The sequence below is a fragment of the Tyto alba genome, unplaced genomic scaffold (genome assembly GCF_018691265.1).
Source record: "Tyto alba isolate M040663 unplaced genomic scaffold, T.alba_DEE_v4.0 Super-Scaffold_41, whole genome shotgun sequence".
In the NCBI taxonomy this organism is placed as follows: Eukaryota; Metazoa; Chordata; class Aves; order Strigiformes; family Tytonidae; genus Tyto; species Tyto alba.
In genome coordinates, this window is record NW_024881317.1 from 19,299,214 (window position 1) to 19,325,590 (window position 26,377).

At 38.4% G+C, this 26,377-nt stretch overlaps 1 protein-coding gene across 4 annotated transcripts in view; it reads left to right on the top strand.

Moving 5' to 3' along the window:
• TLN2 (talin 2) overlaps nt 1–26,377 on the top strand; it is a 206,143-nt gene that overhangs the window by 94,927 nt on the left and 84,839 nt on the right. For all 4 annotated transcript variants that reach the window (XM_042803683.1, XM_042803681.1, XM_042803682.1 and 1 more), the window contains 13 exons: nt 495–647; nt 1,506–1,648; nt 3,162–3,289; nt 8,571–8,634; nt 10,772–10,876; nt 12,795–12,950; nt 14,894–14,995; nt 17,494–17,570; nt 20,099–20,279; nt 21,987–22,100; nt 22,763–22,871; nt 23,547–23,755; nt 24,579–24,677. In XM_042803683.1, coding sequence (XP_042659617.1) covers nt 495–647; nt 1,506–1,648; nt 3,162–3,289; nt 8,571–8,634; nt 10,772–10,876; nt 12,795–12,950; nt 14,894–14,995; nt 17,494–17,570; nt 20,099–20,279; nt 21,987–22,100; nt 22,763–22,871; nt 23,547–23,755; nt 24,579–24,677 — 1,640 coding nt within the window. The remainder of the gene's footprint in view (nt 1–494; nt 648–1,505; nt 1,649–3,161; nt 3,290–8,570; nt 8,635–10,771; nt 10,877–12,794; nt 12,951–14,893; nt 14,996–17,493; nt 17,571–20,098; nt 20,280–21,986; nt 22,101–22,762; nt 22,872–23,546; nt 23,756–24,578; nt 24,678–26,377) is intronic.

Sequence of the window (26,377 nt, forward strand, 5' to 3'; positions counted from 1 at the left end):
ATTTATATATTTCTCATGGTTTCTATTCCTCAGTCTGCTCTGCCACATTTCTTCTACACATCGTGGGCAAACTGAAATTATTCAGTTCTCAGGAAGCAATTGTAGGCATCCATGAAAGGAAATTCGTTATGGCATGTCTCCATTCCGGAATTTACTGCTATTTTAAATTCCATCATGTTTTTAAACTGGCAGCTTCTCTTGGTAGATAACAAAAAAAACTTAATATTTTTCTGGAAGTGGCAAATGCAGCATATGACAAAGGAATCATGTATTTGAAGGTTAATGCTGGATTTTGGAGAGATGTCTTGAATGTGGTAGTTGCAGATTAATCTTGGGATCTCTGTCCCCATATACTGTTTTAGCATTTCATCTGGAATGTCTTTACTATATTTGAAATTAACCATTTTTTTTTAATATATGAAAAAGAATATTTCACCCATCCTAAAATGTATTACATTTACTGTTGCAAACACTGGATTTATTTATAATTCCAGGAATAACAAATTATGAGGAATATTCCTTAATCCAGGAGAGCATTGAAGAAAAGAAAGAGGAGAGTACGGGAACACTTAAGAAAGATAGGACATTGTTGCGTGATGAAAGAAAAATGGAGAAACTGAAGGCAAAGCTTCATACCGATGATGATCGTGAGTGGTGTATTCCAGGATAATTATTCAGTTATTCTTTTTCACAGTATGGTGCAAGAAAATCATACAGAAATGCATTTAGATTCTTCAGTGTGTCTCAGTTGATCTCTACCTATATTTTGCATCCTTTTATGTATAATGTCATGTACTACTGAGTATTTTTAAAATTAGATAAACGGACATATTGTGGCCTCTAGCTATGAGAATTATCAGGTCTTTTGAAGTGCTTTTCATGCTTTTTGGTAGGGAAGATATAGCTTAAGTGCAAAGGGTCTTTTCTGTAATGACCATTTTCTCCATTTCATTAAAGCGGGATATTTAAGTACTGATGCCTACTGAAAGCCATCAAAAGCTAGTTTTGTCTTCGAAGGTATACATTTTGAGTGTAAATAGATTTTGCCAAAGAACTAAGACAGTATTAGATTTGTTTTGCGTGTAAAGTCATGAGAACCACTTTTTCTGTTTTACTTTAAGGCACTAAGATTAACTGTGACTGGCAGGGTGCTGTTTTAAAATTGTCTTCAGGGATCAGAACAGTAAGTGGAACAACTGGTTTTAGGGGAAAGATGTGGTAAACAAAAACTTTATTTTGCAATGAAGCTTTGAAGATCTAAATTTAGTATTAAAACATTACTATAGTTGTTTCTTCAACAATATTGACGAAGTTTTACACTGTAGTAAAACCTTCTTTCTCAGCAGTGCTGTTCAACACTGATGACTAGAAACAGAAATGAAAAATTTTTTTCCAGAGTTTCCCCCTCCAGTGGAAATGCCACTTATCACATGATTTTCACAACAGCTTTTAACGCTGGAAACACTGTGTACTTAACACTGTGCATGTCTGTGATTCTGTTACAGTAAATTGGCTAGATCACAGCCGAACATTTAGAGAACAAGGAGTTGATGAAAATGAAACACTACTGTTGAGACGAAAGTTCTTTTATTCAGACCAGAATGTAGATTCAAGAGATCCTGTTCAGCTTAATTTGCTTTATGTTCAGGTACGGTATGTGGAGTAGAAGTACAGGTTCTTCCTCGTCTGGAGGAAACCTGTGTAATTAGAATAATTTTGTTGCTGAAATACTCCATCTTCTAGAATTCCACTTCTGAATGTGCTTTGATTTTACTTTTTTGTCTATCCCCCCAAGAGTGTGTGGTAATACAGAGGCTTTGCAGATTCTCAACCCAATAATGGACAGTCAACCAAAAATACACTGACTTTCACATCCTTGTCCTGGTTTTCTTAAAATTAATGAAAGTGTTTAGTCTTTTAAGTGGTTCTTTTTAGTTCTTCTTCGTGTTTTCTTCTGTATGTGATGGTTTCTTTGTAGTATGGAATCTCAGGTCAGTCTTACAACCAGCTTTCCACTTCTTTTCTCTTCACCTGATCAGTGAGAGAGCTTCTTTTGCATGCCCTTTTCAGTCTTCAACCCAAATCGTATACTAGGCAGACAGGTTTCCTGTTCAAAATGGATCATATAATGTAATGCAGTGGGAGTCCACCTAGGTACATTCCCCAAACTGTTGAAGGTGCTATAGATAACTTAGCAAAGCTAAGAGAGTTAGGCAGAAGATACTATTTAACCAAAGGCTTCAGTGCAGTTGCCTGTAGTGCAGTCTGAAAAAAGGAGGATTTTAAACTCTTTGTTAAAGTTTTTTAAAAAAAAAAAAACAGAACAAAACAAAAACAAACAAACAAAAAGAAAAACAGCAAAACAAAACATTGACAGTTTAATGGAATCTTCAATTGTTATACTTTCAGCTGATTCAAATGGAAATGCTCTAAATTACATTTTAAAATTCTAAGGCAAAAGATAAGGATGGCATTGCTTGTAAGACAGCATTACAGTTTGTCCAAGTATTTTAGAAGACTGTATCACACTGAACTGTTCTCCTGCCACTTAGTTATTTCTTGCAGGCTACCATTATGACAGTATGTGTTGATACTGCCTTGTCATTGTTTCATCTATGGGTAGATGGGCCTTCTATTGCCAGAGCTATAAAATCCTTCAATTTCTGTGATCACTAAATTTAAACTAAAGGAAGAAAAATGCTGTTTGTTTTCTATTGCCTTTTCTAGAATGGTTTTACTTACTAGTTATTCAGATAATTTTTCCCTGCTCTTACAAGGTGGTAAGATAAAAGCTTTTACATGTATCTATGTGTATACGTGTATATATATGTGTACATACACATAAGTGTATATATATATAAGTCTGTATATATATATATGTGTTGTATTTTATATAAAGAATGGCAGGAAATGAGTGTCAAGTCCTCTTCTTGATGAAAGTTGTTACAATTGTGGTTTCAATAAGTCTGTGTAGATATTCACCAGAAAATAATTTATCCCTTTGTTTCTTTTATTAGTCATAAACACATCCATAATACAATAACAATCAGACAGAAAAGTGTGTTGCAGGATTCTTGAGCTGTGTTCAAGCTTTCAAGGAATTTCAGAGATATAATAGTTATTTTGGGTGTCCCTGACATGTCTTTGCTTACCTCCTCTAGGCTCGTGATGACATTCTGAATGGTTCCCATCCTGTGTCCTTTGAGAAGGCCTGCGAGTTTGGAGGGTTTCAAGCACAGATCCAGTTTGGACCTCATGTAGAACACAAACACAAACCTGGATTTTTAGAGTAAACACTTCTAACTTCTAAATTTGGGTGACTTGAAGTGTTACTAACGCAGAGTTATCACAGACTAAATACATTTTAGTGCTTCAAGCAGAGGTAATCAGATTCAGTGTGTTTTCTGTAGCAATCTCCCTGCAAAAGGAGCCTTATTGCACAAATCAGCAACCCCAGCTGATGAGGAGACCTTTGGCAGTGGCCTGTTAAGCAGCACAGGGCATCAGCTTCCCCCAGGGTGCCAGTTAAGTATGCAGCTGGATTCCCCAACCACCTGGTAATGTGGGAGAACTGGGATTTTATTCTTCCTTAGAAGTCTACTTCTGCCTGCATTTACTAATGCCATGCGTGAATTAAGCATACATCAGTATGTATCACAGATGTTTCATTTGCTAGGAAAGTACACAAATGGAAAGATGCCTTGTCGTTTGAATAAAGTTAATATTGCTGTGTGTTGAGGTTACAATTTTCCAGACTTTTTAGTGGCATTACTCAGTCGTTCAGGTTCAACCTCTCATGTCATTGTATGAATGGAGATCTAGACTTGTGCTCTTTGTTTCAGACATGGACAGGAATCCTGCTCATTCTTTAATCTTTACAGTGATCCTTACTTCACTGCTGTCAGCAGGGCAAGTTTAGTTTGACTGAAATTTAGAAGTCCCATTTTTCTATTGATTTTGATTTTCTGATTGGTTTGCCTGAAGTAGAATTAACAGAGGGATGGAGCCTGAGGAAAGGCATGTAGCAAGGTAAAAGAAAGGTATTTGCTGCGCAGTCCATCGAGCTTTGCTTACATACGAGGCTCATAGATACCTTACTGGAATGCATAAAACAATGGGTGCGTGTTTGGCTTCTGTCCTGTTCCACCGGCCAAATTCTCAGTGCTGACTCTTGCACTTCCTTCGTGAGCCTGAGTTTGGGTTTTACTGTATCTTGGGGAATCACTTTAAAATGGTGCCTTGCTTTGGAATATGCAACACTGGTTTTAAAACACTTAACTTCTGAAAGGGTTTCCTAAAGTAACAGTTAAGTTATGAAGAGAAACCATGTGAACAAACATCCTCTGTTCCAATTAATAATCAGTTTCTGTTTGTATTATTTGTCTACTACTGATGACTGGCCCATGAACATTTCCTTACAGAGCTGTTGATGTCTCTGACCATCATGGGGACCTGGTATAATAACTTCAGTGCACTCTTGGTTCTTGTTCCCTAGAATTGTGACCAGTTACACAACAGTCTTCCTCTGGGATTTGTCCATTGTCTACTCATTCTTTCCTTCTCCCTCCACTCACTCAAGAGTATTTCTGCAGCAAACTATTAGGGTATTATCTCATAACAAGCTAATGTTGTGTAATGGTAATGATTTCAAGAGTTAGGTGTTCCCAGCAATAATTGTTTTTAGTTTTTAAAGCAATAATATCCCCCAAACTTAACCAGCGATTGTTGCAAACTGCTGTGTAGTGTTCAGTTTCTTAAATTTTTCTAGGGTGTTTTAGGTGCTCTACTTGGTCTTTTCAGCATATTTTTTTTTTTTTTCTATTTTTAAGCTCCCATATAGTGACTGTGTTTTATTGTGGACTAAAACTGCTCACTGGATGATATTTCTACTTTGTATGCAATGCTAGATAGTTTGAAGTCCATCACGGAATAAAGTCATCACACATATAAAGTGCATTATCTTTTTTTCATCCTAGTAGAAATTAAAAATATAAATAACTGATCCGTGTGTTAGAAAGAGAATATCACTCCAGTGGAAATAATTTAGAATCAGAATTCCAGAATTTGGAACCTTGATATTTTGTGCAGGGAATTTTCTCTACTATTGTTTTATTTTCATTTAAATGGGCTTTGACTGTATTAGGATCAAGCCTTGCAGGTCACTAAGTGTAATCACTCATTGTACTGGTACATAATCAGTTTCATAAAATTAAGGATTTCTGTTTTGGAAGTAGTTCTCTTTTTTGACCTCTTAGAGGACCCTGCTCCAGAGCCACAAGTCCTTAGTCATTACCTTCTAATTTCAAGTATACATGTTTCTGATTTAGTGTTGTATGCATTTGGCTGTACATAGCCTTCATGATGGCTTTTTTGTGTTTGTGTTGTACGTCTAATAAAGCCAAGTGCTCCTGATTCATTTTGAACAATATATGTCAATAGTGTAGATAAATGCTGGGGTTTTTTTTCTGAAAATACATCTCATTCTTTCAGAAAAAAACCAACTTCTTACTTTGGTTTTTTTTTTTTTTTTTTTTTTTTTTTGAAAAAGCTCAGTCTTTTTCAAAGTTACATCTAGCTATTTCCTACTCTGATGAATGAACATTGATTTTTTTCAAGTATGAAAGTAGTTATGTTTTATGTAAACTGTATGGTATAGCTCAGTATGTGAACTATATTGGAGAGGTGTCCATTCACTCACCACTGAAACCTGGACATGCTACAGATTCCCTTAAGGAGAATATGTCAGCTCATACAGAAAACAGCATGTAACAGAATCGTATTAGCATTTCACAGCATTGTTTTGACAAAACTTTATTTAGTTTGCCATGTCTGCAATATGTTTATATAGAGAGATCTTTTCTATCCTTTGTTGTCATTGATAAATTATTCTTGGGACAGATGAAGATTATTGCCTGCATCTTGTTAACATTTTGGTATTGGTTGTTGGAATTTTCTTGAAGCTCATGCCAAAGTAAATTGTGAAAGCTTTTAAAGTATCAAATTGCAAATAATCCTTCTTCATGCCCTTCCTCATACAGATGAAGTTTTGCATTGCACCTACAAAGCTACACTGTGTTTAAATTTTCTGGGAGAATATCTAATAAAATACTCATATTATTCATATGCAGATAAGAAAGAAGCAGCTAAAACTTCCCACCTCTGCTTTTTATTTTCAAACACACTTGGTGACCATTAAGCTCACTGCGTTTATCTAGCCTGTTTTACTGTCTTAAACTGTCCTTTTCAAGAACACTGGATATACCTTTATGCTAATGAAAAACAATTAATATGTTGGCACTTGTGTATAATTTTTTTAAGAACTTCAGGAACAAACTCACAGTAAATGAAGTTAAATAAACACTTCTTGCTATTAGACAGTTTTTTTTTACCTGAGTTCATTGTCCATTGTAATAATGTGTAATTAAAGAGATCAAAGAAGGTTAAATGGTAATATATTCCAAGTGGTTTTGCTAACTTCATTAAACAAGCTACTAAATAAAATGAAACTGATGTTTGTCGCATCCTAAAGAAAATACCTTGATTTTAGGTAGCATTAAAATAATTTCAGTCTGTTTGCAACTAGCATTTCACCCTTTTAGTTGAGGGGATTGCTTGTCTTCTGATTGAAAAACGATGGAATACAAGGAAAAAGCATCTGATCTAACTGCCAGCTACATGTGCAAGAGTATACCAATTGGGGCTTAGTGAACCAAGCGTAAAGTTGTTTTCTTAACTGTTGCTTCTTAAGAAGCCCCAAATAATGTTTACTCAGGAATGTCTTCTTAAAGTGTGTGTTAGTTTAAAAAGTAGGTAGACATGCTTAAAGATGTAATGGTCTTGATAGTTTATCTACATACAGGTAGCTGAGAAAATTAACTCTAGTTAATAAAAGATGAGAATCAGAAGTGCATTGTTAACTCATTTTTCTATATAAATCCATTTCCAGAATTAAACTGGGTTTAACTCAGATTTTTATTTGGTTGTTTGGGGTTTTTTTTATTTGCCTTGGAAGTGAATTTAACTGAACTTGTCTCAACCTATGAAATTCAGTTTTAAAGCACCAGTTGTTTCAGAATAAAGGCACCAGCCTTTTAGGATAATAAGGTGTATTCAGTCCTTATTTATAAAATCAATTTGGCTCTCCAACCTTCCCTACCCCATGATGTGTCTGTGTAAATAAGTCCTGAGAAGAGATTTCATTATCATGAATTAGTGAGATGTAACTACCAGAGCACTGGAAGAAAGATTAGCTAGGACAGTAGTTCTTACTTTGATTTATATCGCTAGAGTTTTATGGAATGAACAAATTGAATGATTTCACTGCTGAATAGTATTTTTGAAGAAAGCACAAAATCCTGATTTAGTGTTTTGAGTTAATTTGTTTGTTGTCTGCAATGGCAGGCTTTTGTGTTAAAACAAAAAAGCACACTAAAACAAACAAAAAACCCCACAAACACCCATCCACCCAAAAAACAAAACAAAAAAACCCCAAACCCACAGAACAGTCAAGCCAATTTTTTGCCAATCTTTTTTTTAAAAAAAATCCATCCTTCTCAAAACTTGTAACTTTTTATGATAATAGGTAGTTTTAGCTTTCTGTGTTAATAGTGTGCTTGCATACTGAATAAACCAAAATGAGGGAGAGATTTTCTAGTCATACTTTTTCTGTGATTCTTAGTAGTCCAAAGCAGGGGGGTCTTTAGAAACCAGGTTTTTTCCCTGAAAGTTTCTTCAGGCTGAAAATGAACTGCTGGGTATATGACATAGTTTCATCATAGTAGAATGTTCTAGATTGGAAGGTGCAATTCAGAAAAGAACTGGAGTTCATTAAAGCATGATGTTGATATGTCTTCAAGTTGGGGTGATGTTTGGCTGAGATAAAGAATTTATTTTAAGCAAGGAGGTACAATGAGGTGTTCATAGATTCTTTCTGATTGAACTCTATCATGGAGGCTGGACTTGCATAGTTTACTTTGTATTCTGAGACCCTTAGTATCTGAGTGCTGAAGAAATTAGGACTGGTTATTTATGACTTGGTTTTTGAGATAGTGACTGTTATTAAGTGTCCACTTATATGGCTTAGCAGTTTTTCAGTAAAATATTAGTGTTATAACATTTCTTGGAAGAGACAGAGTAAGAACTTGGTCCCATATGTCAGTCAATCAAAGTGCTACTGGAAAGTAATAGCAGTGTCTGAGTTCAGACACAGAGCTGGCTCAAGCTTTGATGTCTCATTCATCCCCCAGATTACGAGTGTATTTGGATTTAGATGTGAACCCCTCTAAGCTGCTGAAAGACATCATATAGTTTAAGAATGGGAAGTATCCCACCTATGATTTACTTTTGATGACTTTTCAAATAGGTATTACATGGGGATGTAACTGAAGTGTTTTTCTTAATTATGTAAGGTATCCTCTTGCTCTTACCATACTTAGCCAGACTTTTTGTTTCATTGAATACATCCTTTATGCTTATTTTAGGAAGCTTGGGGGTCTTACTGTCAATAAATAAGCATGAAAAGCATCCTCCCTCAAGAAGGTACCATTAACTATGGATTTTTTTTTTCCTAGCCTAAAAGAATTCCTGCCTAAAGAATATACCAAACAAAGAGGGGCTGAAAAGAGGATATTTCAGGTAATTGTGAGACTAAAAAACCTACTGTAGTTTGACTTCCTTTATAAGAAAAATACAAACTTTCACAGGTTTATACTCTTTATTAATGGAATTAGATAACTATCAGAAAATTAAGTGTAAAGAATCTGACAGCTTTTCTTTTATTTCTTCAGTAGATTTATTGACCTGATCCTTTTTTCTTCACTGATGATTATTCGGTGTACTTTATTGAAGGGGAGAGAGTGAATATTCAGTATTCTTAACACCTTTTTCTTAGAGGTATTGAAATGTAAGGATGTGTATTTGTACTAAAATAGAAGCACATTTAGGAAAACCAGGTTTAGTTTCATGTTTACATTATTCAAGCATGAGCTTCAAATAATATGGAGTTCTGCTAGCTAATGCTTGAGTTCAGTGATGTGTCTGGGAATCACACAGTTGAGAATAAAATTTCCTGATACTGTTGGAAGTGGTCTCAGTACTGTAGATGCTTTAAATATCTGTGTCTACCGAAATACAAGTTTGGCAATACAATATAGTTGAAAAATTCTGAGTAAACTGCTGAAAGGAAGTCATATGGTTTCTGGAAGGACATACCAGTGATCTGTGATCTCAACTTGAGAGACAAGTTGAAGAGCAGGAACGGGTCACATAGTTTCCTTTGTCTGTTATGCTCTCAGTCTAGGAATTCTGTAGGTCTGTACTACCTGGAGCTTGTACTTCCTCATAGATGAGTATGCCTAACACCTTTCTGTATACCTTTAGCTGGTGACAGTGATATTGCAGTTTAAGCAAAAAAATTCATTCAATTCCGAGTATCACTGTCATGCTGTTCATAGCGTGTGATTTTTGCCCGTTAAATATGATCTATAAGTATCATTATGTACTTCAGTGCATAGACAAGACACTCATCAGTGAGAGGATTGTTGCTGGGTAAAGATGCAACAGCAAGGTAGAATAAGAAAGCTGTCTTTTTGAAAAAATCGGCTGTTTCCCTGAATTATACGAGTTAGGCAGGTGATTTTCACCAGTATTTCATCTGCAATGACTACACTTGGGCTCCTTGCTCTTTGGGGATCCTGGTTGTGTTCTCTGTGCTGAACTTGACATATATGATCAGTCTATGTCCTTGAGGATGCAAAAGGGTTTTTGGAGTTGCAGTTGCTTTTCCCAGTGCTTTTCCATGGAATATTATCAAGATGGTAACAAACTGGAGTAGGAAAGTGTTTCCCATATTCTTGGTGCTCCCCCTGCTGCCATCTGTCAGAGTGACAGTGGTGGCAGCCAGCAGTTCAGAAGAATGCAAGAGGAAGATGGGGTGTGATACGGAATCCCACAAATAGTATTTAAATAACAGGACATTGGGATAGGATTTTCAGCAGAATGGTCTAGGGTAGGAGAGGAGATGCTGAGGTGAAGTTTGAATATGTAATATTGGTATGTGTCATTACTTACAGGTAATAAAGTATACTAATGAATAAATTTCCTTAAGTAATAAATAGAAATTGAATTACAAGACACACCTGGATAAATATTTCTGGATCAACTATTTAGAAAAATCATTGATTCTTCCTCACCCGTAGAATTCTTTCCTTGTGATGGAAAAAATTGTGGATAATGGTGCAACTGGCAAAAAAGCCCATTGGAAGTACGTGCAAGAGATGAGAAATGGTCACTTACAAGGCTTGAGGTTGTCATGAATCCGAAGTTTTGGCTACAAAGCAGGAATAAATAGTCTGTTCCTGGAAAAAAATATGGGTGCTAGGACTTCTAAATGATTTTAAAAAGCCAAGTATTGAGACACTTATTGTATGAAACCTAGTGGTGTCAAATTGCAATAATACCTAGAATTTTAAACTGATTAAGAAGTGGTTTAAATGTGCTTGATGTGAGGCACAGATAGAATGGATGATGGTCAAGAGGAGTGTTCCGTTTTGCACAGGTTAAGTTCTCCAATGTGAGGAATTACAGGGCACGGTCTTGCTAAAATTTCTAGTTATTTTTTTATAACTAGAAATGTTATAAAACAGTATTTTTTTCAAATATTCTAAGTGTAGTGATTATTAACTAAGCATCCTTAAACAGATAAAAACTATGCCCTTTTTTTGTTTCCAGAAAACATTGTTTCTGCTTAAGTGATACTGAACTCTCGTTACAGGAGCACAAAAACTGTGGTGAGATGACTGAAATAGAAGCCAAAGTGAAGTATGTGAAGCTGGCCCGTTCCTTGAGGACCTACGGAGTGTCATTTTTTCTTGTTAAGGTAATGTAGATCTTTCTGTGACCATATTGTATGGTTGGTTATGTATTGCCTCAGATTCTGCACTAAGCAAAGGTCAGAGATGTTCTTTCACCCCTCTATCTGAAAGCAGCATTTGGAAAAAGGTGAAAATTGCTACATGGGACAGAAGTATAGTTTCAGTTTAGATCCTTGCCATACTGCTTCCAGAAAGAAAGTTGAGTCTGTCATAATTTATTTTCTTTAAATTGACATTTCTTCTTATTTCTTTTGATTACCAACAAAGTACTGTCTTCAGGAATAGAGTCACAAAGAACTCATAAGTTGTTCCTGTTTAGAAGTTTAATGATAATATGAATTGCATGCTGAAAAACTGCATCTGAAGAACAACTTAATCAGCTGCATGATTAATTTTTCTTAATCCTTACAGTAAGCATGGTCTTAAGGCTGTTGAAACAATTTAGTACCAAGATACTGATGTTCTGCTGTGAAAACAGGACTGAAACATCAGTGCCTGAGCATTCAGTCACTGCTGACATGGAATGAAAAGGACGCTAAACTTAGGCAAACATTTTAATTCTTAGATTCCCACAGTTACAGTGCAGAATCTTTGTAGGTAGATCAATATTGGTATGTTACCTTTTCCTAAAGTACATAGTCAAATTCTAAATTCACAAAATTTCAAAATTGCAAAAAATTCACAAATTCTAGTGAAACAGAGAAGGTGAAAATACAATTAAAAATATGCAGAGGATTATACTATTAATACGGTATGCTTTGAAAGAATTACTTTGTTGTCTTACTTCCTTTAGGGGGAAATGTCTTGTTAGGCACCATTAATGGTGAAAGGAGTCTCAACTCTAACAGAGCTATTGAGCTAAGTTGTATATTAGAAACTATACTGATGGATATGGTGTGCAGTTTTCAGTAACGAAAATATTAAAACTAACAAGCATGCACACGTAGAACAGTCTGCTGATTCAGTGAGGATTTGTTAACACAGTGTATCTGACCTGTATAGTAAAAGGTAAAACTATATTTGTATTTTTCATTAATATCTTGCTTTCTTCTGTCGTAGCTTAAAGCGAATAGTAACTCAATCAAGTAACCATGTCATAAAACTTCTGTTGGAAGGAATACACGTTTTTTTAAAAGTTTATCAAATGACCTACTATGTAAATAAGAATTGATTCTTTGTAGCCTACATAAATTCAGGGGAATGGGACATGTGGATTCATTTCTATTTTATGATGGATTTTATGTAACAAATTGTTAGTTAGGGCCTATGCTCTGCAACCTTGGAAAGCTGAAGAGACAGAATGTCCAACAAATAAGGAGACGTCAGCTGGCAGCATGGAGATTGACCCTGCTCCCTTCCTTGTGATATTTGCATGGGTTAGCATGTTCTCATGGATTCAAAATAACTAAGATTTCAAATCCAAAATACGACACAAATTATGGCTGGTCTTGCCTAATTGTCAGCCCTAGTGGGCCTTCCTTTACTTTACCTGCAGAAATTTTATAGAGAAATGGTGAGGGCAACCTAATTTCTCAGTCCTCCTGATGCCAGTTTCCCATTCAGCTTCTCTAATGCAGTTTTACAGAGGAAGTCTTGTGTCTAGAATAACTGCTATCATGGGTTTTTTAAGTAACTTCCAAAGATTTGTTATCACAATCCCTAAAATGCTTCGGTTTCCTGGGAGAGGGAGAAGAGGGAGTGTCATTTGAACTGCATAGTAAATATCCAGTAAAGACCAGAGCTTCTTAATGTTAATGCATTGCTTGGAAATCACTGTGACCAGACAAGCTGAGCCTGGAGTTTTAAATTGTCCTCATCTGCGCACCCATGGCTTCCCTTTGTCAGTATGTTCCATCACGCTCTTCTTCTGTCCTATGACAAACTCCATTTGAATGAAAACCAGTCTTTCACACCTTGTTATAGGAAAAAATGAAAGGCAAAAACAAGCTGGTTCCTCGTTTGTTGGGTGTCACCAAAGACTCAGTGATGCGTGTGGATGAGAAGACCAAGGAAGTGTTGCAGGAATGGCCACTGACAACTGTGAAACGCTGGGCTGCCTCACCTAAAAGCTTCACTCTGGTAATCTTTTTGTATATATTCAGAGCAAGAGGTGTCTGTGTGGCAAGGAGAAAGGAAGATGGAAATGTACTCAGAACAGTTTCTTTAATATAACTTGCTCTATCTGTAATTTTCTAGCATTGTATAGGGTCACTGAGTCCTAAACTAATAAACTGGCCCATATTGGTGTTTAGGGTCAATCTGTATTTTGATGTTTCTAGACAGAGCAGTTCCCCAAAAATATCATTGAAATCTTTTCCAAAAAATACTGTTTAAAACTCTGCTATGCCTAAGCACTAAAACAGTTAAGAAAAATCATTATTCACACCTGCTTAAACCCTTATGGTGCTCGCCATTCATAATGAATTTTGTGACTTGCGGGATATGAACTTAAACAAAGCTAGGTGGTTCATTAATATATTTGATTATTATGGATTTAAAGAACTTTCATGGATTTTGTTAATTATTTGGTCCATAAGAGACCACTGCAAAAAGAGTATTTTGGATATGAAACAGTTGTTTAAAGTGCTAGAGCAAGAAGCAGTGGCTAGAAAATTACATTCACTTCAATCATGTGCTTCTGTTGTGCTTTGATCCCAGAGGACAACTGAGCACCATGCAGCTGCTCACTCACACCTTCCCCATAGGGATGGGAAGGAAAAAATAAAGCAAAAGGCTTAGGAATCAAAACAAGGACAGGGAGGGGTGACTCACTCGTTATGGTCACGAGCAAAAGACACACTTGTTAGGGGAAGAAGAGCAACATCAATTTAATTCAAACACCACCACCACTTCACAGACAGAATAGGAGAGTCAGAAGCATTACCGCATCTTAAAAATACCTTCCCCCCACCTCTCCCTTCTTCCTGGGCTCGACTTTGCTCCCAATTTCTCTACCTCCTCCCCTCCAGCGGCGCAGGGGGCCCGGGGATGCAGGCGTGCAGTCAGTCCTGCTGCTTCTTCCTCCTCAGGGGGAGGTCTGCTCGCGTTCTTCCCCTGCTCCAGTGTGGGGTCCTTCTCACGAGAGACAGTCCTCCATGAACTTTGTCCGATGCGAGTCCTTCCCACGGGCTGCAGCTCTTCCCGAGCGGCTCCAGCGTGAGTCCCTCCCATGTGTTGCAACCCTCCCAGTGCCGAACCACAACAGCGGGGGCTTCTTCCCGTAGAGTCCCAGCCGCCTTTGAGCACAGCCACTTGCTCTGGCGTGGGCTTCTCTGTGGGCTACAGGTGGGCGTCTGCTCCACCAGTGACCTCCATGGGCTGCAGGGCACAGCCTGCCCTCTCACCACGGGCTGCGGGGGGGGTCTCTGCTCCAGCACACCTCCCCCTGCTTCCTCCTTCTTCCCTCCGCTGACCTCAGTGTTTGCATAGGTGTCTCCTTCTTCAGAACAACTCCCACTCCTCCTCACAGGTTCCCCTTCTTGAATATGTTCATGCAGAGGCGCAGCTACTGTTGCAAATTGGCCCGGCCCTGGCCAGAGGCGGGTCGGACTTGGAGCTGGGTGAACTTTGAGAAGCTGCTCACAGTGGCCACCGCTGTAGCCCCCTCCTCTGCTACTGAAAACTGCATCACTCACACAAACCCAACATGGCGTCTAATTTCCATTTTTGTAGATGATTATGCTTTAGAACAAAGTACTAAATACTTTTTCTCCATCCTTCAGTGACTGAGTGGTAAAGTCAGACTAAGTATCTCTTGTTCCTGGCATTTCGATGTATGAAACATCTGTGATTAAGCTGCAGTAAAAAGCAACATTGCTCCTTCCTCCCTCACCACTCATAGAGACTGGTTTAGAATCTTGGAGCAATTTCATTTACTGTTGAATATAATAAAATGTCTATACAAACAGTTTTGCAATTTGAATTCTCACACTCATATTTGGTTCTGTTTCTTCATTTATTTACTTCCCATTTTCACAGAAGTGTGGTGTTTGTTTTTTTTTTTTTCCCCTCTTTTCCTTCAGGATTTTGGTGAATATCAGGAAAGCTATTACTCGGTACAGACCACTGAAGGAGAACAGATTTCTCAATTAATTGCAGGTTACATTGATATCATCCTAAAGAAGGTATAGTATTATGATGACGTGTAGAAAAATGTAGTAAAAATCACTGTACTGTAGTGCTAAAGCTCAAATGTGTGCATCCTGAAGTTCTCTTTCTGTCATGAAGTCAGTGTCATATCTTATGTTTTGATGTTATTTATTTTTGCCTTTAAGTAATATAAGCTCCTTCCATTTAAGTGAGTGCTTCTGGAAGATATTAAGGCTGTTAACTGTAGTGGTGGTGTATGGGTCAGGCTCAGTACAGCACACTTGGGCTTTGCTTTTCTGTCTGGAAGGTGAACTGCTGACACTGAGTGTATATCCAGAGAAGAGTCCAAACTTCAACTTTAGATTTTAAGCTATGGACCAAAGTGGTGAATCAGGAGGGAAGAAGTGATCCTCTGGAAGCAGAATTTAAAACTACATTGAGGACTACACAGTAATTTTCCAGTAGCTCTTGTATATAATTCATCAAAGCTGAGAAAATATTTTGGCAAAATGAAAAAAATAAAAAAAAAAAGTCATTGTATTGCTTTAAAAATTTTGTGATCAGTAAAGCAAAGAATTACATCTCAGTTGTGCAGAGAGAGGGATAAAATCAGTGTACTGTCTTGAAACTTGGTTTTATGGAGTGTGCCTGGCAGGAGAGAGAAGAGGCTGATACGCATCTCCAGCATTCAAAATAATCACAAGTAAATAAGCACAACAGCAAAAAATAGCAGTTTACTAACAAACTTGGAGCTGAATGGTCATACGCTAAGTATGTTGTATAGAAGTGAGGTGTTTCAAATAGCATCCTCAGATGCTCCTTTACAGATTTTTATTTCAGTAAGGTTCAATCAAACTACATCATTATTTGCTGTAATAGATTTTAATAGTAAAGAAATGATAGAAAGCTAAGCAGCTCAGGAGAATTTATTGCCTATGTTCATGTGAACAGTGTAGGATGTAACATTGAGTGTTACAAAATCAGAGATTGAGGAAGATTGCCAGAATTCATCACAGTACATGCCTTTTCTCTGAGGCTGTCAGTCTCAGATTTAATAAATATTTATTAAACGACAGGTTTCTGTAGATGATTTAAAACTTGATTCTAGCTCTCAAACTTCAAAAGCAGCTTCATTCTCTAATGCCAAATGAAAGCAGCACTTCTGTCTTGATAGAATACATATGTGCGTATTTCCATTCCCTTTCAGTCCTTTGATTTCTTTTTTACAATCTGCTGACACAGCCAGTTTTAAAATGAATGAATTAGGAACAGGTTAAGTAATAAACACCCATGATGCTTCATGACGGCGTATGAGCAGCATGCAGTTTCCAGTTGTTGAGCCCAAGTTATCTCTGTGAAGCATGCCTCAAAGTATGGTTTACCACTCTTAGTTGCATAATGTTAATTCTTGGTGTGTTTTGGACTGTTCCAGTTCATTTTCTCTGGTGTGGATTGATGGCGCATTTTTTTCTGCTAAAGTATTATTGGTGCAGCACTCCCCAACCTCGCCCCGCAACCCCTCTTGTCCTGCAATTTTAGTTGTAGGTCATTAATCAGTTGACAGGGAACCGTGAACTTGAGTAACTTTTACAATTTTTTTAATCTAGACGTACTTTTTTTACTTCACATAAATGTGGAAGTAAGGCACAATCTTGACTAGGAAGAGTCAGTTTGACTTCATACATAGACTCAAACTACAACAGTAAGAACTTCTTTGGAGGAAGTTGAGTGGTATGTGTGTATGGATGTTCATGAGTTGTTCCTTGTTAAGTGTACCAGGGTCATAGTGGATATTTCTCTACTTACTTTTTTTTTTTTTTCAGATTTTGAATTATGTAACAAGGTGGAAAGCAGACAGTAACTTCGCACTAGGTCATAAGTGAAATAGACTGTTTTTACAAGGCACTACTTTTATGGTTTATGGTAGTTTCCTGTTGTTTCTGGTGGTTCAGACTTCCTCTCCTTGCATGTATGAAGTAACTATAGTAAAATAACTTGGATATAGTATTGAATTCATCATCTTCAGTATGGATGTGTATTTCCTAGTGGTAGGTAGCACCGTGTAGTAACATTTCAGGATACTTAAATATAACTTATAGCCGAGTTCTAGTTACCTTAGTCTGATGATCCTGAGTTAGAACAGAATGGGAAAGGGCATGGTACATGTCCTGTCTGTGATGGGATTTGCTGTTGTTGCATGTCACTGGCTCCTCAGAATATTTTTTTCTGTGAGAAAAGTCAGTATCTCAGCACTTTCTTTATATCTTTGTTCAAAAAGACACCAGTAGGCTTTTTTTCTTTATGCACTTAATCTGCCAGAACTTAGAATCTGCTCTGTTAGATGCTGAAGGGCATCTCTTCTGAGGTGGAGGTTATATTATCACACACTGACAACAGCACCAGACAAGACTCTGCAGATTATTGGACTAGGTTTCTGATAAATGACAAGGAAATGGTGGAGAGAAAGCAAAATGTAACACACGTTGTTTTACTCTTCTATTATTTTTTTTCCCACCTCAACCCCGTCCTCCAGAAACAAAGTAAAGACAGATTTGGGCTTGAAGGTGATGAGGAATCAACCATGTTGGAAGAATCTGTTTCACCTAAGAAGTGAGTATATGCAACAGGAAGAAATGTACTTTATTTGAGTGACACCTTTTATCTGCAGAAGCTTCTGTCAAATGAAGTAGTATAGTTATTACTGTTAAAGAATGATTTTGTACAAAGTGTTTCAATAAAAGTACTACCCCCAGGCAATTCAGTAGGCTCATAGCTTCATTTGAGGATTGAAGAGCAGGTATTTGCTGCAAAACTGTTGGTTAAAGCAACCAGCAGTGGTACCAGTTTGTGGTAACTTGACACTTGAACAAAAGAAATGTCATAGTAGATTTTTGATCTCCATACAAACACCTAAGATTTACAAGGTTCTAGCTGCTTGTTTACTAGGTCCGTGGTTTCCAGTAAATTTGACTCCTGTCAGTTTAATTCCACACTGGGCCATGAACAGACCTGGCTTATTTCAACAAACCACGTTAGAGAAACCAATCAGATGTGTGGTATGGGTAAAGGTAAGGTTTTTTTACTAGTAGGTCAGGCTGTGGTTTTGATGGGGGAGTAACTGAATAGGGCAAAAAGCGGAACTGTAGATCTGGCCGTACTTTTGAAAAGGAATATTAAATCTTTCCTTGCAGTAAAGGAGTAGGAGTAGGTTCATGATGTTATAAGCGATCATGAGCTACTCAAGTCACCTCTTGGAACTCTGAGGATGGCAGTGTCAGCATTGTATATGTGAGAAGTCTATTTGATTTATTGTTAAACATACAATTTATAGGAGATACACTGGTTAGATACTTAATGTGGCCTTATGTAAAATTTCAACTCTTGATGTATTACACATGTTCAGATGTGGTTTCTTTTGACATTGCCCTTTCCAAATCACTTCCAGAATGTGCTGTTAGTGAACTGCTGTGCAGAGAAGCCCAAAACTTGTGATTGATGAATACAAGATTTTTCATAATTGAAATTACTTTTTTCCCCAGCAGACTGTTGTTGTTAAAGCCAGAAGTTGTGTCAATGCTTCTAGCTGTTAAAGCTAGAAGCTTTCACATATGAGCAAGATACCTGGCAAAGAAGTTGTCATGACTTAAGCCGAAAGGGCAACTGAGCACCACACAGCTGTTTGCTTAATCTTTCCCCTCAGGAACAGGAAGGAGGAAATAAAGCAAAAGGCTTAGGAATCAAAACAAGGACAGGGAGGGGTGACTCACTCGTTATGGTCACGAGCAAAAGACACACTTGTTAGGGGAAGAAGAGCAACATCAATTTAATTCAAACACCACCACCACTTCACAGACAGAATAGGAGAGTCAGAAGCATTACCGCATCTTAAAAATACCTTCCCCCCACCTCTCCCTTCTTCCTGGGCTCGACTTTGCTCCCAATTTCTCTACCTCCTCCCCTCCAGCGGCGCAGGGGGCCCGGGGATGCAGGCGTGCAGTCAGTCCTGCTGCTTCTTCCTCCTCAGGGGGAGGTCTGCTCGCGTTCTTCCCCTGCTCCAGTGTGGGGTCCTTCTCACGAGAGACAGTCCTCCATGAACTTTGTCCGATGCGAGTCCTTCCCACGGGCTGCAGCTCTTCCCGAGCGGCTCCAGCGTGAGTCCCTCCCATGTGTTGCAACCCTCCCAGTGCCGAACCACAACAGCGGGGGCTTCTTCCCGTAGAGTCCCAGCCGCCTTTGAGCACAGCCACTTGCTCTGGCGTGGGCTTCTCTGTGGGCTACAGGTGGGCGTCTGCTCCACCAGTGACCTCCATGGGCTGCAGGGCACAGCCTGCCCTCTCACCACGGGCTGCGGGGGGGTCTCTGCTCCAGCACACCTCCCCCTGCTTCCTCCTTCTTCCCTCCGCTGACCTCAGTGTTTGCATAGGTGTCTCCTTCTTCAGAACAACTCCCACTCCTCCTCACAGGTTCCCCTTCTTGAATATGTTCATGCAGAGGCGCAGCTACTGTTGCAAATTGGCCCGGCCCTGGCCAGAGGCGGGTCGGACTTGGAGCTGGGTGAACTTTGAGAAGCTGCTCACAGTGGCCACCGCTGTAGCCCCCTCGTCCACTACAAACCCCACACATACACACAAACCAAACACAGCAGTTAGTGACCATGGATGACAGTGACTTTATTATACTTGAAAGTATCTTCTGTCCCAGTCTATTATCTGATTGGCTGCCAGATTATTAGCAAGTACAGTGTGGGCATGTGTATATAAAGAGGGAAGAAAGAACATTAGTTTTTATCCCAATTCTACGGATTGCTTGCGAATGGCATCTCCACAGGGTTCACACTTCTATTTTCTATTGATCAATGTACGATACAACTGAAATAAAGCAGATGTTATGCCATAAACCTTTTTCTGGTTCTGTCTGTCACGCATTTTAAAGGGGTAAAGCTGTTGTAGCACATACATCAAAACTGTACTTTACCTTCTTTCCTTGGTGCAAACTCTTTAGTGCTATTAATATTTAATCTGCCAAAAGCCCCAGATAATTTTTTTCTAATGTGTTAGAATATGGTTAGAAAGGAAGAACTTGATTTACAGGAGCTAATTCTCTGTGCTTGATTTTTTTTTTTTCTTTTTTTTCTTTAGATCTACCATCTTGCAGCAGCAGTTCAACCGAACAGGGAAGGTGGAGCATGGCTCTGTGGCACTACCAGCTGTTATGCGTTCAGGGTCCAGTGGTCCAGAGACTTTCAATATTGGCATCATGCCTTCTCCCCAGCAACAAGTCACAATTGGTCAGATGCACAGAGGACATATGCCCCCACTTGTGAGAACCCTCCTTGTTTTGTATTGGAAACTTTTTTTTGCATTTGAAACTTGTCTGTGCTGCAAGTAGTCAGAAACAGCATGTTATTCCTATTACTACGAGCAGGAGGAGGATATTGAATGTGACTTCCTGGCTGTCTTACTAAATACAAGTTTTGAACATCCCTGAAATATTTAGCATATCACATTTTGACTTAATTCCTCGTTATCTTTAAAGCTGGCTTTTCCACCTTTCTCTTTACTTCTAAGTAGTTAAATTAGTACTCAAGGGTTAAAAAAAAAACGCAAACTTTTAAAGACTTTCAGAAGTAAGCAGTTTTAAGAAGAAGGCTTACATTTAGCTTGTCATTAGCCCAGTTTAGAATTTTTTAGCAGGCTTAAAGCTGATGCTGTGTTGTTTTCTCATTTAAACTAAAACACTATCAGAAGCACTTAGCAGGCTGTAGAGGATAGAATCAATGCTTAAGAACATGACATATAACTAGAAGTTTAGTATGTGTAGTGGGTTGATGTTGACTGGTTGCCAAATACCCACCCAGCTGCTTTTTCACTCCTGCTCATCAGGATGGTGTTGGGGGGCAGAAAATAAGATCAAAAAAGATTTATCTCAACATAGGTCAAGATAGAGACAGGGACATCACCAATTACCTTCATGGGCAAAACAGTCTCAACTTCGGGAAAATAAATTTAATTTTTTGTCAGTTAAAATAGAGTTAGATAGTGAGAAACTGACAAATGCTAAAACACCTTCCCACCACCCCCTTTTTTACACAGACTCAACTTTACTCCTTAATTTCTGACTATTCTACTCCCTGCTCCTGGTTTGTCAGTTCATAAGAGCCCCTCTCTGCTGCTCCTTACTCCTCACACTTTTTCCTAGCTCCAGTGTGGGTCCTTCCTATGGGCTGCAGTCCTTCAGGATAAATTGGCTCCAGCACAGGTCCCCTATGGGCTGCAGTTTCTGTCAGGACCCTGCTCCAGTGTGGGCTCTCCATAGGCTGTAGATTCTTTCAGGGAAGTATCCACCTGCTGCACTGTTGAGATCCTCTGTGGGCTGCAGGGTGGATATCTGCTCCAGCATGGCCCTCTCAGCAGGCTACAGCGAAATACCTGCTCCAGTATGGTCTCTCCCACTGTCTGCTGGGGAATCTCTGCTCTCCTTCCTGGAGCACCATCTCCCCATCCTTCTCAGACATTGGTGTTTGCAGGGTTGTTTCTTGAATTTTTTTTTCCCATCACTGCCATGTGATATTTTGCCCTTTCTTACTGATGTTTTCCCAGATGTGCCACCAGCTTGGCTGCTGAGCTCAGCTCTGCCCTGCGCTGGGTCTGTTGGAGCTGTCTATTACCAGCTGTGCCTGGCATGGGGCGGCCCCTGACCTCTTCTCACAGAAGTCCCCCCTGCAGCCAAAACCTTGCCACAGACACCCAGTACAGATAGCCATCCTGCTTTGTCTAAACTCCTCCAGTGGTCTGTTAGCTTGTGTGTATTGATGGCAATTTAGTTTCAGAGTCATCCTTGATTACATTGGTAGCCTATTCCGGGAAATCAATAATTCCGTTTTCATGTTCATGTTCTTAGAATGCAAGTCAGCAAGACAGTTTGGTGGTTTTGTGTGTGTCTGTTGGGCATTGTTCGATCTAAGAAAGTTGCTTGAAGTACCATTTGATACATAACATACAGCCATTTCCTTGTCTTGTCTTTCAGACCTCAGCTCAGCAGGCCTTAATGGGGACTATTAATACTAGTATGCATGCTGTTCAACAGGCACAAGCTGACCTCAGTGAAGTTGATAACCTACCACCTCTAGGGCAGGACATGGTGAGTTTTTCTAATACCTTGTGGAAATGGATCTGAATGCTTTGGGGTGTTTACAGATCCGTTTAGTCATTGTCCCTGGACCTAAAGTGGTATCGCTAAAGCTCTTAAAATAAGATTAAAATTTTGTGGTGTCTTTGAAGAATTCAAGTACATTGTTCCACCTCACCTGTAATCAGTCTTCTGAGATTAAATGTAGCAGACTTGTTTGCATAACCATGTCTGGAATCTTACTTGTTTCATATGCATATGTACAATTAAATGCAAACTATGGGCAGTATTTATGATTGGAGTGAATGCCGCCCAAACACTTGAAAAATAAGAACAGAATATGATTCTGTCATTCCTGATCCAGGTTAAGGCAGGAAGACAGAGCAAGAGACTGTCGCTTATGAGGGACTGTCTATTAAGAGTGTTTAGCCTTCATGGATGCACTTTTTATGGCATTTACCTTAAAAGGGCGGCTTTTAAAATGTGATAGCAATTCTGTAGTGAATGATTCAGCAAAAAGAAAATGCTTGTTTGGATATTTCACTGTAAGGGCTTAGTTGTTATCATCTGTTTCACTTCTAAAGGTTTGTGAAGGAACCAGAGATTTATATAGTCTCTCCTTTTACAGAACCTCACTACAGTCTTTAATTCTTGTTTTTGTTATTGCTCTTTAGGCATCAAGGGTATGGGTTCAGAACAAGGTTGATGAATCAAAACATGAAATACACTCTCAAGTTGATGCTATCACTGCAGGAACTGCGTCTGTTGTTAACCTTACAGCAGGTAAATTTCTAAGGGAAGGATTTCCTTGCAGTCTCCTAGTTAATCAGTCTTATGCAAGTAACATAGGGACTGAGTACTGGGCAGCTGCAGAAAAATTTTCTTCAAAATATTCCAATAGCTAAGTGCATTGATGCGGGGACCAAGCTTTCTGTCCCTCCCAGCACAATTTTTGCATCTTCAATTTATCTCTTACACTAAAGGTACAACCATTAATGAAGATGAAATGTAGCTTGCTTGTTCAACAAAGTAAAGCAGAGAGTGTTTGCAAAGTTACTGCAAAAAAGCATTATTGATCTGACAGTTGTTAGAGAGAGATTATGCATTTATTGACAGTGGTTTTTTTCTTCAGCAAATTACAAGTTGAAGGAGCTGTGAGTGGCTTAAAGAGGTCAATACTTTATTACCTTGGGTTCTTTCAATGTTGAAAGATAGCTGAAACTGTGGTCTTCTCAGCAAATTGCATTGAATGAAGTGAAATTCTGTTAGAAGATAAATTCTTGTAGAAGAAATGTAGAAATTGGAAAAATTAGAGCAGAAAAATTAGTGCCTTTCTAGGCATTGATTGGTTATCTTGAAATTTCTTTTGCCTCTCACCAGAATGTAGGTTGTGGTGGCTGCCTTTTTTCTTTTTAACCTCTAGAGGATTCTGATCATGTAAAAACATTTGCTCTACAGGGGACCCAGTTGACACTGATTACACTGCTGTCGGCTGTGCAATCACAACCATCTCTTCCAACCTCACTGAGATGTCTAAAGGTGTGAAACTGCTTGCTGCTCTCATGGATGATGAAGTTGGGAGTGGAGAAGACCTACTGAAAGCTGCTCGAACATTGGCCAGTGCTGTATCAGATTTGCTGAAGGCTGTGCAACCTACTTCAGGAGAGGCGAGTAAATGAAAACTTCTCAGATTCCCTCTTTGAAGTACATGGCTTCGGCATTTTTTGAGACATGTTAGCTTCTAAGCTTCACCTGCTCAGTGCCACATAATGTCCCCTGTGCGAGTAGTTCTTCTGATTCCTTATTCCTTCATCTGTCTCTATCTTTATGCCTTTAAGTCTTGCACCTTGATATTAGGAAGTTCTGTCTTATATGCAGAGGTTAATTGATTTGTGTAATAAATAGCTACTTTATCTGGGTACTACATTATCTTGTAGAAACATCTCAAACAGTACTATAACTCAGTTTAATAGGAAGTAGAGAGATACTATTTTTTTTTCCTTTACTATTTTTGTCTACTTTGACATATAAAATGAGAAGTTAATCCCTCTATTGCACTTTTCCAGAAATGTGAGTAGTACTGACCAGGATAGACTAACTTGATCTGTTTGTTATGAGTTGGAGTCTGCAGCCAGTTTGCCTTAGATCTTTTCAGGTGTTTTTGTTTTGGAGAACATGAAATCTCCTGATGTTTCAGATCAGTTGGTATATTGACTATCCATCCTTAATTATCCTTGCATTTATTACAACAGTGTCTATTCAAGTTCTTAAAAATTTTTTACATGCTTTCTGGGAGCACTTCAGATGAAACCCCTGAAATATGAATGCGCAGTTGTGTGTGTGCGTAAAAGTAAAGTTTTTCTGTTGTGTAGTTATTTTCTTTTTGCCATATTGATTGCATGTTAATGCAGAAGTTCCTTGAGGAAATCTAAAATTCAAGTAAAGTTTACTTTCTTTGAATTAATGTATTTCACCATTATATTTTTCCAGCCTCGACAGACAGTTTTGACTGCAGCTGGAAGCATCGGGCAAGCAAGCGGGGAGCTACTGAGACAAATTGGAGAGAGTGAAACAGATGAAAGGTTTCAGGTAATGAGGGGGTTGCTTGTCACTGTCAAAACGGTGCAGCTTTCTAATGAGGAGGCTACTGCATAAAACCAGGCTTCTTAAAGTGCATTCAGAAAATGCTAGATTTGAAGTTTCCCAAAGCTAATCGAGGTTAATCCATTATTATATTGTTTTTAGTGACAAAATCACCGAATGCTGATTTTATAGGAATTCTTACTTCATTCTGTGCATCATACACATGCTTTTTTGCTTCGTGGAGAACTGTTTGCACTGTACTCTCCTCAGTGTTTAAAATGCATGGCTCGTGTTATTTGCATACTGAACAGACTCTTGCTTTTCAAATTCTCTGCTTTTTACTTTCACTACTACATTCATCCCTGGCTTCATTTATGGTGACTTTGAGTACCTCAGTGTTGCAGATAACATCTTTTGTAGCTTTCCTGTAGGATTTGGAACTGTCATTCCGTTTTACAGGTGGAAAATTGGGCATGGAAGTCTAGAGATCTGCCAATTTCAGATACCCTATGACCTGTTGCTCTCTCAAATTCTTGGCATTGTGTCATGCTTGATATGGCCTTTCCCATTTGCTTCAGTTGCAGCAGAGTGAAAGTTACATCACAGAGTGCCAAGTCAGACACAGAAAATAAGGAACAGCAAACAACTTTTAAAACCTCTATCTTCACAAAGTACAGTGTGCCAGATGCAAGATTGCAATTGAGTTTTCCAGGCGGACATGCCTAGTCTTTAATCGTTCTGAATGCCATATGGATTTTGTGGGAAGCAGTGTATTAAAACTTGCCCATGCACACAGACAACTTCAATCATTGCCATTCCTTGTGTTTCACTGTCTTTGCAAGCTAATGACCTATTATGCCATTTATTTATGAAGAATGAATGAAAGTTTATTAACAAAGGACAAGTATTTCTTCTCATTAAATATAGTGGTTTTCACAGAAGTGTTTGCTGTATCTGCATGGGTGCATGTAAACAAAAAGTTTACACAACCTTTTGGTAAACAGAGTAGTAGAAAAGTATTATATTACAAACATATTTCTTTAAGATAATTAGTATTATCAATTATCAAATCAGAATGCCTGTATGACTTAATAACGATGTTAGCTATTAGCAGTTTAAAACCATTGTTCTTAAATGTTCTGTGAAAAACATGTCTGGATTCTTTTCACTCAATGCCAAGAACAGGTTTGCACTAGAACCAAGCAGAAGTAATTTACAGCAACAGATAGACCTCTGGAGTGCACTGTATGCAAGATGTCTGCTAATATAACTTACAGGCCATTTTAAACATGTGATCCACTAGTAAATCTCTGCAAGTTTCATCAGAGTTCTCACTTGTATTCTTAGTAGAGTATGTATTGCAGCCATCTCTTTCTTGTCCAAGGGAAAGAACGTATACATTCTGATAAGTGCTATGAAGTGTTGGAGGAGGTGGGTAAGGAAAGAGCTGGTTTATCTTGCTTTCATACCCTAAAAACAAAATGAAAACTGGTGTTCTTTATTTTTGCAATCCAAGGTTTTCTTTCTTTTGTGAAGTTAAAATTATGCTTAAGTGTATCTGTAGTATCTTTTTACAGGAAAGCCATGTCATTTTAACACCACAGGCATTGGTAAGACTGTCCCACTAAAACCCTGAAATATATGGAATGTAGCTTTTAAAGTAATTTAAGGAATTAACATGAGTGTGTTTTAATTTTGCAGTTTCA